This window comes from Gossypium raimondii, chromosome 3 (assembly GCF_025698545.1).
Source record: "Gossypium raimondii isolate GPD5lz chromosome 3, ASM2569854v1, whole genome shotgun sequence".
Classification (NCBI taxonomy): Eukaryota; Viridiplantae; Streptophyta; class Magnoliopsida; order Malvales; family Malvaceae; genus Gossypium; species Gossypium raimondii.
The window spans coordinates 21,174,898-21,191,755 of record NC_068567.1 but is presented as its reverse complement, the minus strand read 5'-3'; the positions used below and the strand labels follow the sequence as shown (position 1 = coordinate 21,191,755).

General features: G+C 32.8%; 1 protein-coding gene across 1 annotated transcript; it reads left to right on the top strand.

Annotated features, from left to right (window-relative positions):
* Nucleotides 1-246: 246 nt before the first annotated feature.
* Nucleotides 247-1,543, top strand: LOC105793845 (xyloglucan endotransglucosylase/hydrolase protein 22). Its single transcript, XM_012622704.2, has 3 exons — nt 247-569; nt 670-863; nt 963-1,543. The coding sequence occupies exons 1-3, from the start codon at nt 297-299 to the stop codon at nt 1,366-1,368; spliced, it is 873 nt and encodes a 290-aa protein (XP_012478158.1). The 5' UTR covers nt 247-296; the 3' UTR covers nt 1,369-1,543.
* Nucleotides 1,544-16,858: the final 15,315 nt, after the last annotated feature.

The window sequence follows — 16,858 nt, the reverse complement described above, 5'->3', positions numbered from 1 at the left end:
TTGTCGCGTAGGCAACCTGGCGACAGCAACTAAGCAGCAATTAACCCGAAACACTTCACTTTCAATTAAAAACGCATGCGTTTTTGTAGGTTCGTGCGATTTTTACAGCTAGCTATTTTAATATATGATTCGTACTCAAACAACTGTCTACAACCAAGCTAAAGAGAGAGCAGCTTCCTTGGCTTCTTCCTCTACCCTTTTTCTTCACTATATAAATGACCGGCTCTACCATTCCTCTCCATCACACCAAATCCTCTGCTCTACCAAAAAAAAAATTTTAAAGTCAAAAGTCAAAAATGAGTTCTTCAGGTTTGAAATTTACCTTTCTTATGCCTCTTATGGTTGCCTGTCTCATGGCAGCATCAGCAAGTATCTTCCACAATAATTTTGACATCACATGGGGAGATGGCCGTGGTAAAATCGTCAACAATAGAGAGGTTCTCACTCTCTCCCTCGATAAAGCTTCTGGTTCTGGTTTCCAATCCAAGAATGAGTATCTTTTCGGCAAGATTGATATGCAACTCAAGCTTGTCCCTGGAAACTCTGCTGGCACAGTCACTGCCTATTATGTAAGTTAATATTCCACTATTTTTTTTATCAAGTCATAATAGACGGTAACGGCTTTAAAGTATGGTGGTATATATATTTATCTATATTTTGGATTTGCAGCTATCTTCAAAAGGATCAACATGGGATGAAATTGATTTCGAGTTCCTCGGGAATTTAAGTGGCGACCCATACATTCTTCACACAAACGTGTTCAGTCAAGGCAAGGGTAACAGAGAACAACAGTTTTATCTTTGGTTTGACCCAACTGCAGATTTCCATACTTATTCAATCCTTTGGAACCCCCAACGTATAATGTGAGTATTCATAAAACAAACCACCCATTAGATTTTAGTTTATTTTTTCTGTTTTCAAATTGATTGATTGATTAAGTTTTTGATGTTGTTATTTTCCAGCTTCTCTGTTGACGGTACACCCATTAGAGAGTTCAAAAACATGGAATCACTTGGTGTCCCATTTCCTAAGAACCAGCCGATGAGAATTTACTCTAGCTTGTGGAATGCCGATGATTGGGCCACAAGGGGTGGTTTGGTTAAGACCGATTGGACCCAAGCTCCTTTCACTGCTTCTTACAGGAACTTCAATGCCGATGCTTGTGTGTGGTCCAATGGAGCTTCTTCATGTAAATCGAATACTTCACCGTCTTCTGCATCGACAAACAGAGCATGGTTCTCTCAAGAAATGGATTCAGCGAAGCAACAAAGATTGCAGTGGGTACAAAAGAACTACATGATATACAATTACTGCAATGATGCTAAGAGATTTCCTCAAGGTCTACCTCCAGAGTGCAATATGTCTTAAAAGACTTGAAGATCCGATTACAGAAAATTATTTTAGAGATTGATATTCAATATTCTTTTATTATTTATTTTCTTTATTCAAACCACCTCATCATTCTTTTGATCTTATGAAAATTTTCATCACTTTATATGTGATATTTTGTTACGAAAAGGAATAATATAATTTTTATTTTGAACTTAGCAATTAAGTTTATTTTAATATTTATATATATTTTACTTTAATATTAAACTTGACAACTAAATCTTTATTGGTATCTAAATTTAGATTCTGTCTATTTTAATGATATGATTAGTGTTCTTTGAATAGGGTAATATTGGTCAATCAAACCGATTGAATTAAGAACCGATTAGTATATTTATTTGTATAAAGGGTTCAAACAGTTGAATCGAAAATTATTTGAAATTAATAAAATCGAAAACTTAGAGAAAACTAGTAGTTGAGCATATTGAACGGTTTAATATTTTCCTAAAAATAATAAATTTTAATTATTTATTTAATTATTATTGGTCCGATAATTGAACTGATTAAACCGATTAAATCGAGAACTAATGGCTGATTGATTCAACTATCAATCCAATTATTAAAGCATTGTATATGACACTCTAACATTATACCACGTTATCACCTAGAATTTTATATATATTTAAGTTTCAAGTGATGATATAATATAATTTCAAAGTACTATATTATTACACTTCTATATTTTTCAAATTTAGTGATCAAAATGAATTTATTGGCTAAATTTAAATATTAAAATGAAAATGATACATATATTAAAATAAATCTAATTATCAAATTTAGGGAAAAGAATATATTATCCATTACGAAAAGATATGAAAAATAAAGAGGATTTTAATCTGCACTTTAAAGGGAATGGTGGTGCATACATAGTCTCTTTCGTTCATGGCTTATGACATAGAAACAAAGAATCTACTCTCTCTTTTTAATTCTTATGATTATTAATTAATTCCATACAACCATCAGGCGTACACACAAAAAATCTCTATACAAGCAAATTAAATTGATATTGAATAGTTATATTAAAAATAAATTAAATAACTATATATTTTAAAATTAATAAAAATTTTAATTTTAATTTTAAATAATTTAATGTTGAGAATTAAAGAAAATTTTGTGTTCTCACTATTAGAAATATAATTTATGATATATATTATTAAATTGATATTGAAATACCATACAAAGAACTTCTGCGATGTAATCTTGTGCCATTCTATTATTTAAAAAATGACATTGAAATAATATATTTTATTATTATTCAAATTTAAATATTAAAAACATGTTATTACACTTTTAGTATTTTAATATTCAATGTTAAATTAATTTTTTAATTGTTTTAGTTATATAAGAGAAAAGTAAAACTTATCTAGCTTTCGACATCCAATCATTTTTAGGGTCAGTTTAAAATTATTTCTAAGAAGTACTTTTGGGATAAAAATACTTTTGAGATAAAAGTATTTCTAAATAATATGTTTTGAGCTTTTTAAAAGTGTTTTTGAGACAAAATAAATTCTTTTGCTCTAACCAAAAGTAGAAGCAAAATTTTAGTTTTTGCTCAAAAGTGTTTCTAAAAGTAGTTTTGAGAAGTAATGTTAAACTAATAGCTAGTTTAAGAATACTTTTAAATATTAAAAATATTCCTAAACAAACTCTTTTTTGAGAAAAATGTTTTCCCAAATTAAAAATTGATCTAAAAGCACTTTTTTTTAGAAACTTAACATTTTAGCTTTTGGACACTTTTAAGAAATATTCCTAAATTAAGCATAAGTTTTAGTAGTGCTAAAAATAAAACAAAGCAAAAGTCAATTGCAAAGAAATGAAAGAGATGAAGCACACATTCAATGAAAGAAAAAATTACAAGTTGATGAATATGAGAGGAAAAGAAATGTTGGGTAAAGAGAGAACTCGGTCTGATACGACGTCGCTTCTCGGCAAACTTATACAACAACATCAACAACCTCATACAAAAATCCGGTTCCATTCTTCTCCCTCCGCCTACTCCCATAGCATCTCCTCCCCTACTTCCCATCACAAGGTCTTCCTCGGCGTCGACATTGGCACCGGCAACGCACGCATCAATCTGTTTTCTATATCTCCTTTCCATTTTCTTCCTATAATAAGAATTTGCGTGATTATTTATGATTTTGATTGGAATGCTTACTGCTTGATTGGTTGTTTCTTATCAAATTTTGCACAATTAAATGATTAATTTAAATTATTGTTTTCTTATATTTTACCTTAAATATATATCATTCAAATTTTATGAAAGGTAATAAAATGTTAATTATTATTACTTTTAAATTATAAAAATTCAAATGTTGAATGATTATAAATTCAAAAATAAGTTTAAATATTTAATGATTTTTCTAAATAATGTTAAAGCATGATCATTATAACACATTTTTAAAAAATATATTAAATACAGTTAAAATTTATAAAAAATTTAAATATGTAAATAATTTTTTAAAGATAAAAACTAAAATGAAAAATAATATTTTAGTTATTAAATATAAAATAATATGAATTTATTTTAAATATTTTAGTTATTAAATATAATACATTATATGATTTTAATAATTAATATATAATAATATTTTTAATATGAAAAAAATGTATATATTCATTTAATTTAACTAAGAGTTTGCTACCCTAGCATGTTTTCTTTGGCTGCTAACCTAGCACGGTTCTGCTTTTGTTTTTTTTATTCTACTTGGTAAAGGTAACTATTGCTGGAAGGAAAGTAGTGGATTTTGTGGTGGAGTCTCAATGGAAAAAGAGTTAGCTAACCTTAATATTGTTGACGATGAGGAGATATCGGTACAAGCTGTGGAAGATGAAGTTGGGACTAATTACAGCATGTGTATGGTAGGGCGAGTTCTAACGGATAGTGTAGTTCACTTTCCATCTATGAGAAATATGTTGGCAAATTTGTGGCATCCGCTTGGAGGAATTTCTATCATGGACATTGGGGAGAAGTGAGTATTGTTTCGATTTTACAATATGATAGATTTGAAGAGGGTGATAGATGGTATGCCCTGGTTCTTTAATAGGAATCTAATTGTTTTTCACAAGTTGGAAAATGAGGAAGATCATTTGCAAGTCCCTCTCTTTTATGCCCTATTCTCGGTACAAATACATAATTTGCTGATGGGGTTCATGTCTGAAGGAATGGCGCAATAGTTTGGGAACTTCATTGGCCAGTTCATGGAGTATGATGCGACGTTAGTTACAAGGGGAGTGAGAAATTACATGCATAAGGTGAAATTAGATGTTTGAGTTCCTTTGAAAAGGAAAAAGAATATTATTTTTACCAAAATAAATCTACATACGCTCAGATTCAATACGATAAAATCAAAATGTTATGTTTCTTATGCAGAAGGTGTAACACCCCTAACCCGTATCCGTCATCGGAACAGGATTCCGGAGCATTACCGGACAAACGGAATAGTAAACCATTCAATCATACATTAATACAAACATAATCAAATTTTATTGAAATACATTCATAATGTCCCTTAATAGAGTTGCCGAGACCCTAAAAATACAAAAAGAGACAATTCGGGACTAAATCGGAAACATTTGAAAATTTTAAGAAAAAGTTGAAAAATTAGGACTGCAGGGGTCACATGACCGTGTGGCCAGGCCGTGTGACTAACACGGCTAAGACACACCCCCGTGTCTCAGACCGTGTGGGTATTCGAAATAGAGACATACGGCTGTGTTTCAACCCGTGTCCATGCCCATGTAACTCACTGACTTGGGTCACACGGCCAAGCCACACGCCCGTGTGCCAGGCTATGTACCCCTCGAAATGACGTCACAGGCCCGTGCGTCAGGCCGTGTAACCACCTGACTTGTAAACCTTGAACCTACAGGGGACACACAACTATGTCGCATGGTCGTGTGCCACACACGACTGAGACACACGCCCGTCTCTCAAGTCGTGTGGCCCCAAAATGAACCTTAAAACACAAGTTTACCATTTCAAGTTTGCTTGGACCTTAAGAAACTTAATTACTAATCAAAATACCAATTCAAAATGACATTAATCGGGTCAAAAACACATCAAAACCAACCTAATATGTGCCTAACCAATGTATCCTCATTGGTACCACAAATATATACAACTTTACAACAAAATACACATTAATTCAATTTATCAACTCATTCAAGCAATACCAAATCAATATACCTAACAAAGTTACCACAATCACAACAATTCATATATATATATATATGCCACAAATACTAGCATAATAATGATACCTCATTCTCATTCAATATGCAAGTTGGTTACTTGCACAAAATATCATTCATAATATTTACATAAGTCAAACATTGACCAAAACCGCACAAAAGCCTATACATGCCATATAATCCGAATTAAATGTTTCAAAAACTACCGAGATAAGTTGGATAGTGTGACTTGATTTTTGATCCGATCGTCCAACCTTTCGAAAATCTAAAATGACGTTAAACAACACAAGTAAACCTAATGAGCTTAGTAAGTTCAACGAATTAAACGATAAATCTTACCGAACTAATTATAATAATGCAAACAATAATAATCATTCAAAAGAAACCTGTCATTCACAACTTCAATCGATAATTCATCCATATTCAAATTAATATGAAATAAACAACATATCTTTCAAATTCATTAAACGAACTACCTTACCGAGATTTTCCATTTGAAGAACGACTTACGAGTAAGAGTACATCGTCAACAGAAGCTCATAAAAGCTGATCCACTCGAATCACGCCAAACAGAAAGTATAACGCGAGAGTTCGCAACAAATGCTGAACCTCGGTTTACTTGAATAATATGCCGATATCTCCCTCCAATACCATCTCCACTCCACACCCCGGTCATACACCAAACACAAATGTACTCAAATCTCGCGTTCAATCTAAACCGAGTATTAAAATCGATATTATAATTCCAACCATAATTCATTTCCAACAATAGAACATATATATAATATCAATCATCAATTTATACAAATGTTAAATTTTAACCGTACGAACTTACCTGGACTGAATTGTAGTCGTTGCAGAAATTCAGGGACTATTATACTATTTTTCCTTTTCCACGAGTATCTATGAGATTTTGATTTAGAAATGTAAAATTATTCATTTGTTAGCACATATATCATTTCTAAACCATTTTACAATTAATACCCTATAACTTATCAAAATTACATAATTACCCTAAATTTTTACCATTTTTGCAATTTAGTCCCTTAACTTTATATTCATCAAATTAACCAATTTTTCTCAAGTTAATATTTTATCCAAATATACTAGGCCCTCAAACAACCCCTAATAAACATCAAATTCACTATCCAACCCTTATTTTTTATCGTGACTTTGTTCAACTGTCTATAATTTATACACAATCTCAAAGAGCCGTTTTTCTTTTTCACAAACAATACAGGTGCACCCTAAGGAAACACGCTCGGTCGAATAAACCCCCGGTCTAATAACTCTTGCAACTGTTCTTTGAATTCTTTTAGTTCAGATAGTGTCATGCGGTATGATGATATTGATATCGGTGTAGTTCCAAAAACCAAATTAATCACAAACTCAACTTCACGATCAGGAGGTATACTCGGCAACTCTTCAGGAAATACATCAGCGAACTCACTAACAACTGGTAACTAATCTAGCTTTGATTCTAAATCTATAGTATTAAGAATATATGCTAGAAATGCTTTGCTATCTTTTCGTATCAATCTTTGAGCAGTAAAAGCTAAAATAATTCTAACATCTTTCAGACTCTCAGACTCAACTAAAATCATCTCTCCCGTATGGCATTTCAAATTAATACGTTTCTGTCTACAGTTTACTACAGCATCATGCAACGATAACCAATTCATACCTAGAATAACATCAAATTTTCGAAAGGGTGACAACATCAAATCAGTAAGGAATTCATAGCCCCTAACTTTCAATGGACAATTACGACAAACTAAATTAACTATCACACTCTGACCTAGTGGATTAGTAACTTGAATATCATAATCAATAGATTCAACAGGTAATTTTTTTCGTTACTAATACAGTGAAAATATAAGAATGAGTTGACCTAGGGTCAATCAATGTATACATAGTAACATCAAAGAGATAGAATATACCGACAATCACATTTGGGGTAGTAGCTTTCTCCCTGGCTCGAATAGTTTAGGTGCGAGTAGGTGCTCTAGCCTCTGACCGAATGACAGTGTCTTTCATTCTCTTACAAGTAGTCCAGGTAGCACTATTCTGGCCCAGATGTCTACTTTTCTGAGAGGTAGATATTTACTTTTCTTTCTAATCTTCATCCTTTTTTGGCGATTTAGGACAATTTTGAATAAAATGATCAGTCGATCCACATCTATAACAAGCTCCTGATTTACCTCTACACTCACCAAGATGATATTTCCCACAATATCTACAATTGGGCTTCAGAGCATTTCGTACACTTCCCACACTATTAGCTAGTTTATTAGGTACTCTGAAATCCTACTGAATCGTCTTGTTTTTGTTCGGATGCTCAGACACTGAAGTAGCTCATCTAAAATCATCTTTAGTACTTGGAAGAACCTCTCTTATGAAATTTTCGAATCTATCCCGTTGTATCTTGCAGTTGTACAGTTCTTCCATTTTCTGTACACAATTAGATAAAATAACAAATTCTCGAATTTTATTACCTCCGATCATCATTCAGGTCGTCTTCAAACTGGATACACATCTCTTCTTCGATAGGCACAATTTCTTGGGCATATTTACTAATATACACAAATTTTCTCTCGTATTCAGCTACTGATCTATTACCATGATGTAACTCAAGAAATTCTCTCTTTTTCTTGTCAAAATACATTTTTCCAACATATTTCTTTTTAAACTTGATCTAAAAGAATTCCCAAAAAATTTTCCCCCTCGGTACCACAGCTACTATCGTAGACCACCAACTATACGCTTCTCTTTTAATAACGAAACAAGACATCTAAGAAAGTCATCAGGAGAATAAGTCGTTTCTTCGAAAACTCGTAAGATATTCTGAAGCCAGTGCTCAGCTTTAATTGGATCATCATTTGATCTGCCCCAAAATTATTTAGCACCACACTTTCTAAGTTTCTCAATCGGAATACATCTATTAGACTCAATTATAGGAGGAGGTGGAGAAGCAACCGGGGTACAACAAGTGGTACAATAGGGGGTAGAGGTCGTTGAGCTGGATTTTTCATTTTCATAAATTCACTGAACCACTGATTCATATAACTAAAGAACATATTTTTAAGCTCATGTTCCTGAGCCGAAGGAATCGAAACATTACTACTCGTCCCATGATCAGAAGTTGGTACATTACTGTTAACCTCATCATTATTAGCACGATCAGATTCGTTTGAATCTTTACAATCTATAAGAAAACGAAGGTTAAATCGAATCAAACACATCACACTATCGCAGATTTATATGGCATGTAATTCTAGATATTTTACACGCTATATTTAGTCTGAAAATCAACAAAATCGTAGCTCTGATACCACTAAATGTAACACCCCAAACTCGTATCTGTGACCGGAACAGGATTACAGAGTATTACCGGACAAATGGAATAGTAAACCATTCAAATCATACATTAATACAAACATAATCAAATTTCATTCAAATACATTCGTAATGTTCCTTAATAGAGCTCTCGAGACCCTAAAAATACTATAGAAATAGTTCGGGACTAAATCAAAAAAATTTGGAAATTTTAGGAAAAAGTTAAAAAATTTAGACTGCAAGGGTCACACTGCTGTATGGCCAGGCCGGGTGACTCATATGGCTGAGACACACGTCCGTGTCTCAGGCTGTGTGGGCATTCGAAATAAGGACACACGGCCGTGTCCTAGCCCGTGTCTATACCCGTGTAACTCACTTACTTGGGTCACACGGCCAAGCCTTACGCCCGTGTGCCAGGCCGTATAGCCACTTGAGTTGTAAACCTTGAACCTACAGGGGACACACGACTGTGTCGCATGGTCGTGTGCCACACACGACTGAGACACACGCCCGTCTCTCAAGTCATGTGGCTCCAAAATGAACCTTAAAATACAAGTTTACCATTTCAAGTTTGCTTGGACCTTAAAAAACTTAATTACTAATCAAAATACCAATTCAAAATGACATTAATCGGGTCAAAAACACATCAAAACCAACCTAATATGTGCCTAACCAATGTACCCTCATTGGTACCACAAACATATACAACTTTACAACAAAATACACATTAATTCAATTCATCAACTCATTCAAGCAATACCAAATCAATATACCTAACAAAGTTACCACAATCACAACAATTCAAATATATATATGCCACAAATACTAGCATAACAATGATACCTCATTCTCATACAATATGCAAGTTGGTTACTTGCACAAAATATCATTCATAATATTTACATAAGTCAAACATTGACCAAAACCGCACAAAAGCCTATACATGCCATATAATCCGAATTAAATGTTTCAAAAACTACCGAGATAAGCTGGATAGTGTGACTTGATTTTTGATCCGATCGTCCAACCTTTCAAAAATCTAAAATGACGTTGAACAACACAAGTAAGCCTAATGAGCTTAGTAAGTTCAACGAATTAAACGATAAATCTTACCGAACTAATTATAATAATGCAAACAATAATAATCATTCAAAAGAAACCTGTCATTCACAACTTCAATCGATAATTCATCCATATTCAAATTAATATGAAATAAACAACATATCTTTCAAATTCATTAAACGAACTACCTTACCGAGATTTTCCATTTGAAGAACGACTTACGAGTAAGAGTACATCGTCAACAGAAGCTCATAAAAGCTGATCCACTCGAATCACGTCAAATAGAAAGTATAACGCGAGAGTTCGCAAAAAATGCTGAGCCTCGGTTTACTTGAATAATATGCCGATATCTCCCTCCAATACCATCTCCACTCCACACCCCGGTCATACACCAAACACAAATGTACTCAAATCTCGCGTTCAATCCAAACCGAGTATTAAAATCGATAATATAATTCCAACCATAATTCATTTCCAACAATAGAACATATATATAATATCAATCATCAATTTATACAAATGTTAAATTTTAACCATACGAACTTACTTGGACTAAATTGTAGTCGCTGCAGAAATTCAGGGACTATTCTGCTATTTTCCCTTTTCCACGAGTATCTATGAGATTTTGGTCTAGAAATGTAAAATTCTTCATTTACTAGCACATATTTCATTTCTAAACATTTTACAATTAATAATCTATTACTTATCAAAATTACATAATTACCCTAAATGTTTACCATTTTGCAATTGAGTCCATTAACCTTAAATTCAACAAATTAACTAATTTTTCTCAAGTTAATATTTTATCCAAATATACTAGGCCCTCAAACAACCCCTAATAAATGTCAAATTCACTATCCAACCCTAATATTTTGACTTTTTCGAATTTAATCCTAAAATCAAAATCTAGTAAAAATCACTTTATAAATTCATCAAATAACTTAATCAAAGCTCTAAATACATAATATTCATAAAAAATTCAATATTCAACAATTTTAACTTCCAAAATGTTTAACAGAATAAAAACGAAGGTACGGACTAGCTAGACCTAGTTGCAACGATCTCAAAAATATAAAAATTACAAGAAAACAATTCAATTTCCTTACCATGCGAAGAAAAAATATGAACAAGGCTTCCTTGGTCATCAATGGTGAGGTTCGACCAAGAAGAAGGAAAAAATAAGAAAAATAAAGCTTTTGTTTCAATTTGTTTCTTCAATTTTGAATAAATTATAAAATTGCCATTAAAACCTGTCATTTTCCTTTAATTAGTCATCCCACTATTTAAATTAAGGCTTAATTATCTTTTAAGACCTTCCTCAAATAATAATTAACCATTTAATCACCTAAATGCATTAATTAACAAATTTTGCACCTTTTTCAATTTTATGCTTTTCTCTTAATAACTATCTAAACGTTAATATTTCTAAACCAAATTTTAATACGACTATAATGACTCTATAAATATTTTAAAAATAATATTTATAAGTCGATACAATAGAAATTTGTAGTATCGAAACTATCGTTCTGCCACCACTAAAAATCTAGCTGTTACAGAAGGCTAGGTCACGAGAAAGGTTTTGTCCGGTCCGTTTAACACTGGGTGTGCAAGAGGTGGAGTTTGGTTGGGATAATTCCTTGAAGGCACCGCCACGGAGGACGGCACCAACTGTTAGTCAATGGTTAATGGAAGAGTTAAGAGAGGGGGTTAGGACAAGGGAGGGGATAGATAAAGAACAAGAAGGGAGGAAGTTTGAAGAAAGTCAAATTGTTAAATATTATAGGGTAAATAGAGGAAAAATGATGGGTTATCAATATAAGATTAGTATGGTCAATGTACAATCGAAGACGAGCTTTTTCAATACATTAGCTAATGAGAGAGGTCCTGTTATGGGCAATGGTGTAGAGTAGGTGGTGGAGGAAAGGCCTATTGAATTTAAGAAAGGGAAAAAGAGGCAAAGAATGCAAGGTGGGGGTCAATCGGCTTTGGTTTTACATGAAGAAATGGAGTCAGAAGGTCATAATAAGATAACGACGGCTGTTGGAAGGTAAACTGGCTAGTCGCAATGAAAACCCTAAGCTGGAACGTCCTCAATTTGGGGTAACTGCGGGTTGTTAGACGTCTCAAAAATAGTTTGAGACAAATTCAGCCATAATTGTTGTTTCTTATTGAAACAAAGGTTAATACAAGACTTATGGAGAAAATTAGAAGAAATTATGGTTTTGTGAATGGTATTAATGTAGGGGCGGATAGTTCTAGCGGGGGATTGTTTTTAGGTTGGAAGGATGAGGTAGATGTAATGCTTAGGAGTTTTTCTAGTTTACACATTCATGTGGAGGTAAAGGTGGAAGATGGAGTGATATAATAGAGGTTTATTCGAATCGAATCGAATTTTGCTCACCTCTAAGTCTCTTAGTCCTAGATTCGTCTAATATCGACTTACCAATCCCACTGGTGCACCATGAAAACCCTAAGCTGGAACGTCCTCGGTTTTGGGTAACTGCGGGCTGTTAGACATCTCAAAAATAGTTTGAGACAAATTCAGCCATAATTGTTGTTTCTTATTGAAACAAAGGTTAATACAAGACATATGGAGAAAATTAGAAGAAATTGTGGTTTTGTGAATGGTATTAATGTAGGGACGGATAGTTCTAGCGGAGGATTGTCTTTAGGTTGGAAGGATGAGGTGGATGTAATGCTTAGGAGTTTTTCTAGTTTACACATTCATGTGGAGGTAAAGGAGGAAGATGGAGTGATAATATAGAGGTTTATTGGTTTTTATGGTGCACCAGTGGGATTGGTAAGTCGATATTAGGTGAATCTAGGACTAAGAGACTTAGAGGTGAGCAAAATTCGATTCGATTCGATTCGAAAAACTCGATAAAAATTTAAATTTTGAATTAAACAGTTTGAGTTATTTGAGTTAATCAAGTTATTCGGATCAACTTGAATAAAAAATGAAGTTTTTCGATTCAACTCGAATATGAATTACACAATTCGAGTTATCCGAAAATTCGAATAAGACAAGGAAAAACTACGTCGTTTTGATAAATGTTTACCTTTTCTAAAGTTAAAAGTCAAAACCATTAAGTTAAAAGGCAAAACCACGTCGTTTTGATAAATGTTTACTCATTAAGTTAAAAGGTAAAACCATTATATTGTTTACGTAGTTAAATAATTGATCTATGTAAATGCAACATTGAGTATAAATAATAGGATTCATTAACTCGACTTGACTCGACTCAATTAAAAAAATTCAAATTGAGTTTGGTTGCCAAAATAGGATTCGTTAACTCAACTAACTCAAATTTTTTTTACTTGATTTGACTCGACTTGATCGAATACTCACTCATAAAGACACTGGCAAACAGTTAAGCATATACTTAAGTATTTACGGAGAATGAGGGATTATATGCTTGTGTACTACAGATGAGATCTTAATCTTATCAAATATACTAATTCTAACTTCAGGATTCAAAGAAATCAACATTGGATTGTGGTTTTGTCCTAAACGGCAGGTCCGTAGTGTGAATAAGTGTCAAATAAGCTTACACTGCTAACTTCACTATGGAGGGCCGAATATGAGGTATGGAAAAAACTATGACACTGTAACAGTGTGGATATAGCTAAACCCATCTAAACCACATAAGGATAAAAACACATAAGGGAGACAGTAGTGCTTGACGGAATTGTAAACATAGCCAAAAATCACATATGAGGACAAAACCCCAGAGATTTGTTTAGCCAAGATTCTTATAGCTAGAGAGGTCTTTGGGAAACATATGGAGGGGCACAAAAATGTGAAACATGACTCATCTACTTCACTAGGGCAAATGGGAGACTGTTGGATCTGGTATCCTAAGTGTAGTATTTTCGTCAATACACACTTGTAATTTGTTCAAATAGATTGGTTAATAAAAAAATACATTGGTTACATTAATATACTTTGTATAATTTTCCTCACATGATTTTTGCACGCAAAACAAAATGGAAGCAAATGTTGCTCATTGGTTGTCTAATATTTAGCTAATACTAAGCGGTATTACGTGGTTAGATCGTAGTACAGAAAGACAACTTGTATTAGTAGATAAATCTAAACATGTCCTTAATGTAATTGAAAATGAGCAAATCAGTTGAAAGACTAATATGTTCTATCAAGTCTAATTGGGGAGATGTTTTATCTTGGGCATCAGAATGGATGACTCCCAAAAAATAGAGAAATAGATGTGATTGACTAGACTGACAGTACATTAGACAGGACCCAAGTAGAATAGATCCTAAATCAATTTATGGATTTATTCACTTGTGATGTTCATAGTGTGGCATACCTAAATCCTAAGTAAATGGCGGACTATGTATGCGTGACTCGTACACTTTGATGTAAGTAAAAGTCTGAGTTCAAATAGATAAAGATCCGAAAGCTGCTACGTTGGGTGTACGGCTTCTATAGTATGTAGCGTCATACACAACAATGGGATTCATACCCAAAAACATAAGTAAATGATATCCTCTCATTGGCATTGCATGGTTGATGAAAAGTAAACATGGTCACGGGTCATCCATCTTTGTGATGAATGACTTGATCACTATTTGATAGTGATTGACTTTTCATGAAGGAAGATGTAATGGTTACCATGAGATAAAATAAGATTATATTGAGAGAACGAATATTATCCCAAAGAGATTAAGGATATCCTATGAGTGTAACACACTTATGACAAGGTCATTGGATGAGTACTAAGTAGTTGCTTTCGTAATGGTATGTTGTTGGGAAGAGTTCAGTCATGATACTATAGTGAAATAACTTCGTGACTAAATGAGTCTATAATTAATAGGCGAAAAGCCATAACTTAATTATAAATCATTTGAGCCTCAACTGTATATATCTAATCAGTCCCTCTACTAGCTCGTTGAAATCATAAATGAATTGTGTGTTTGAATAGAAATGAACAAAATGAATAGAAAAAGAGAAATTAAAAACATTTAGGAACGATTATGATTTTCTCTGAAATAGAGAAATGGAATCATTTGGAAATGAATATAGGTTTCCAAAAATGAAAATTAAAATAAAAATAGAAATTTGCAATCCTATATTGGATTGCTTAAAAAATGATGCAAGAATGAGTTTATGTTTTTGGGCTGTTTTGAAGTTCGAAAATGAAAATAAATCATTTGATCATAATGAACATGTTGAGTTGTGACATATTGAACGAATTTTCTCAAAATTTTATTAGGGGTAAAATCGTCAAAAATTTACCAGGGGTAAATTTTTCAAAATTTAACTGGGATAAAACTAAATCAGGTTGGATCACATTACAGAGTACTGGGTTAAAAAGGCCCAATAAGTACTCATAATTGGACCCGATGTGAGAGAGGCCAAAAACCCCTCATATAACATGAAGGGACAACAACCTTAGTAAAAATACAAGGGTGAGTCGTTCACCCCTCTCCTACTCTAAGTAGGATGTTTTTCCATTTAAAATAAACCTCTACAACTCTACAAGGGTTCTACCTTCTCTTCCTATAAATAGATGGCACCAGTAGAGCTATTAACACAACTTTTGAGAAATTGTTATTACGCTGAAGAATAGAGAGAATTTATTCTCAACTTTTAAATATATTTTTCCAGAATAACAATTTTACCAATTTCTATTAAGAAGAGAGAATTTTCGTTTTCACCCCCAAAAGAAAACTTTTTCTAGTTCTTTATTTTGGTTCAATTGGTTCGAGCCCACACTCGAAGTAGTTCATGGTATAATAATTGCGGAGAAGATCGTTTGGTTGAAAGCCGGAAAACATCAAGGATCTGTTAATTTAAAAACACAATTACGTAATCGGTTAATGTTTATTGTTATAAATATCACAAACTGAGTTGGTTTTCAAAATTTTAATTTATCGTTGTGCAAGAAGACCGTTTTTAAACCGAGATTTTTCCAAAATTATGACCATGAAGATGAAAGATAAGTATGATAAGTATTGGGGTGATATTGATAAGATGAAATTGCTTGTATTTGTTGCTTGTGTTTTAGATCCTAGACAAAATTTGAAGTATCTTGAATTTGTAGTTAGTGGAATGTTTAATGCTGAAAAGCTTATGAAATGATGCAAAAGTTGAAGGAAGTTTAGTATGAATTGTTTGATGAGTAAAAGCCTCCATTTCATAATGCTTGTAGCCAATCGAGTGTGGCAACACATGTTTCTCTCGGGAAACCACAACAAAAAATGAAAAGGCATATGCAAGTTTTGTATAAAAAGTGTGAGTTAGAAAATGGTGGTGAGGACAAAACGTCTGAATTGGATAAATATCTAGTTGAGGCTAATGAGAATTTTGTTAAAGATTTTGATATTTTATTGTGTTGGAAAGTGAATAGCCCTAGATTTTCCACTCTTTCAAATATGGATAGAGATGTGTTAGCTATATCGGTTTCTACAATTGCTTTAGAGTTTGCATTTAACACCAGTGGCATGTGCTTGATCAATTTGGGAGTTCTTTAACTCCTAAAGTTGTACAAGCTCTTGTGTGTACTCAAGATTGGATACGAAAATCATCATCAAAAGAAGACATCAAGAAGATTGAAGAACAAATCCAAGAGCTTCACAATATTGAAAATGATATATTTATTTTTAATTTAATAGTTTCGATTTTTTTACCATATCACTTCTACATTAATTTATTTAATCATTTCAATATTTAGACTTTTCTTGGAATGCATTAGAGCCTACCCTAAATTCATGAGTTTTATGAGTAAAATGGTATGCTTCCTATCTTATTCTTGTTAACTTACAATCAATTCCTTTGTTTATATTATTTGATTTTTTTCAAATGCATATATTTCTATTATATACTCATTTTTGTACATATTTGTAGGTATAATGC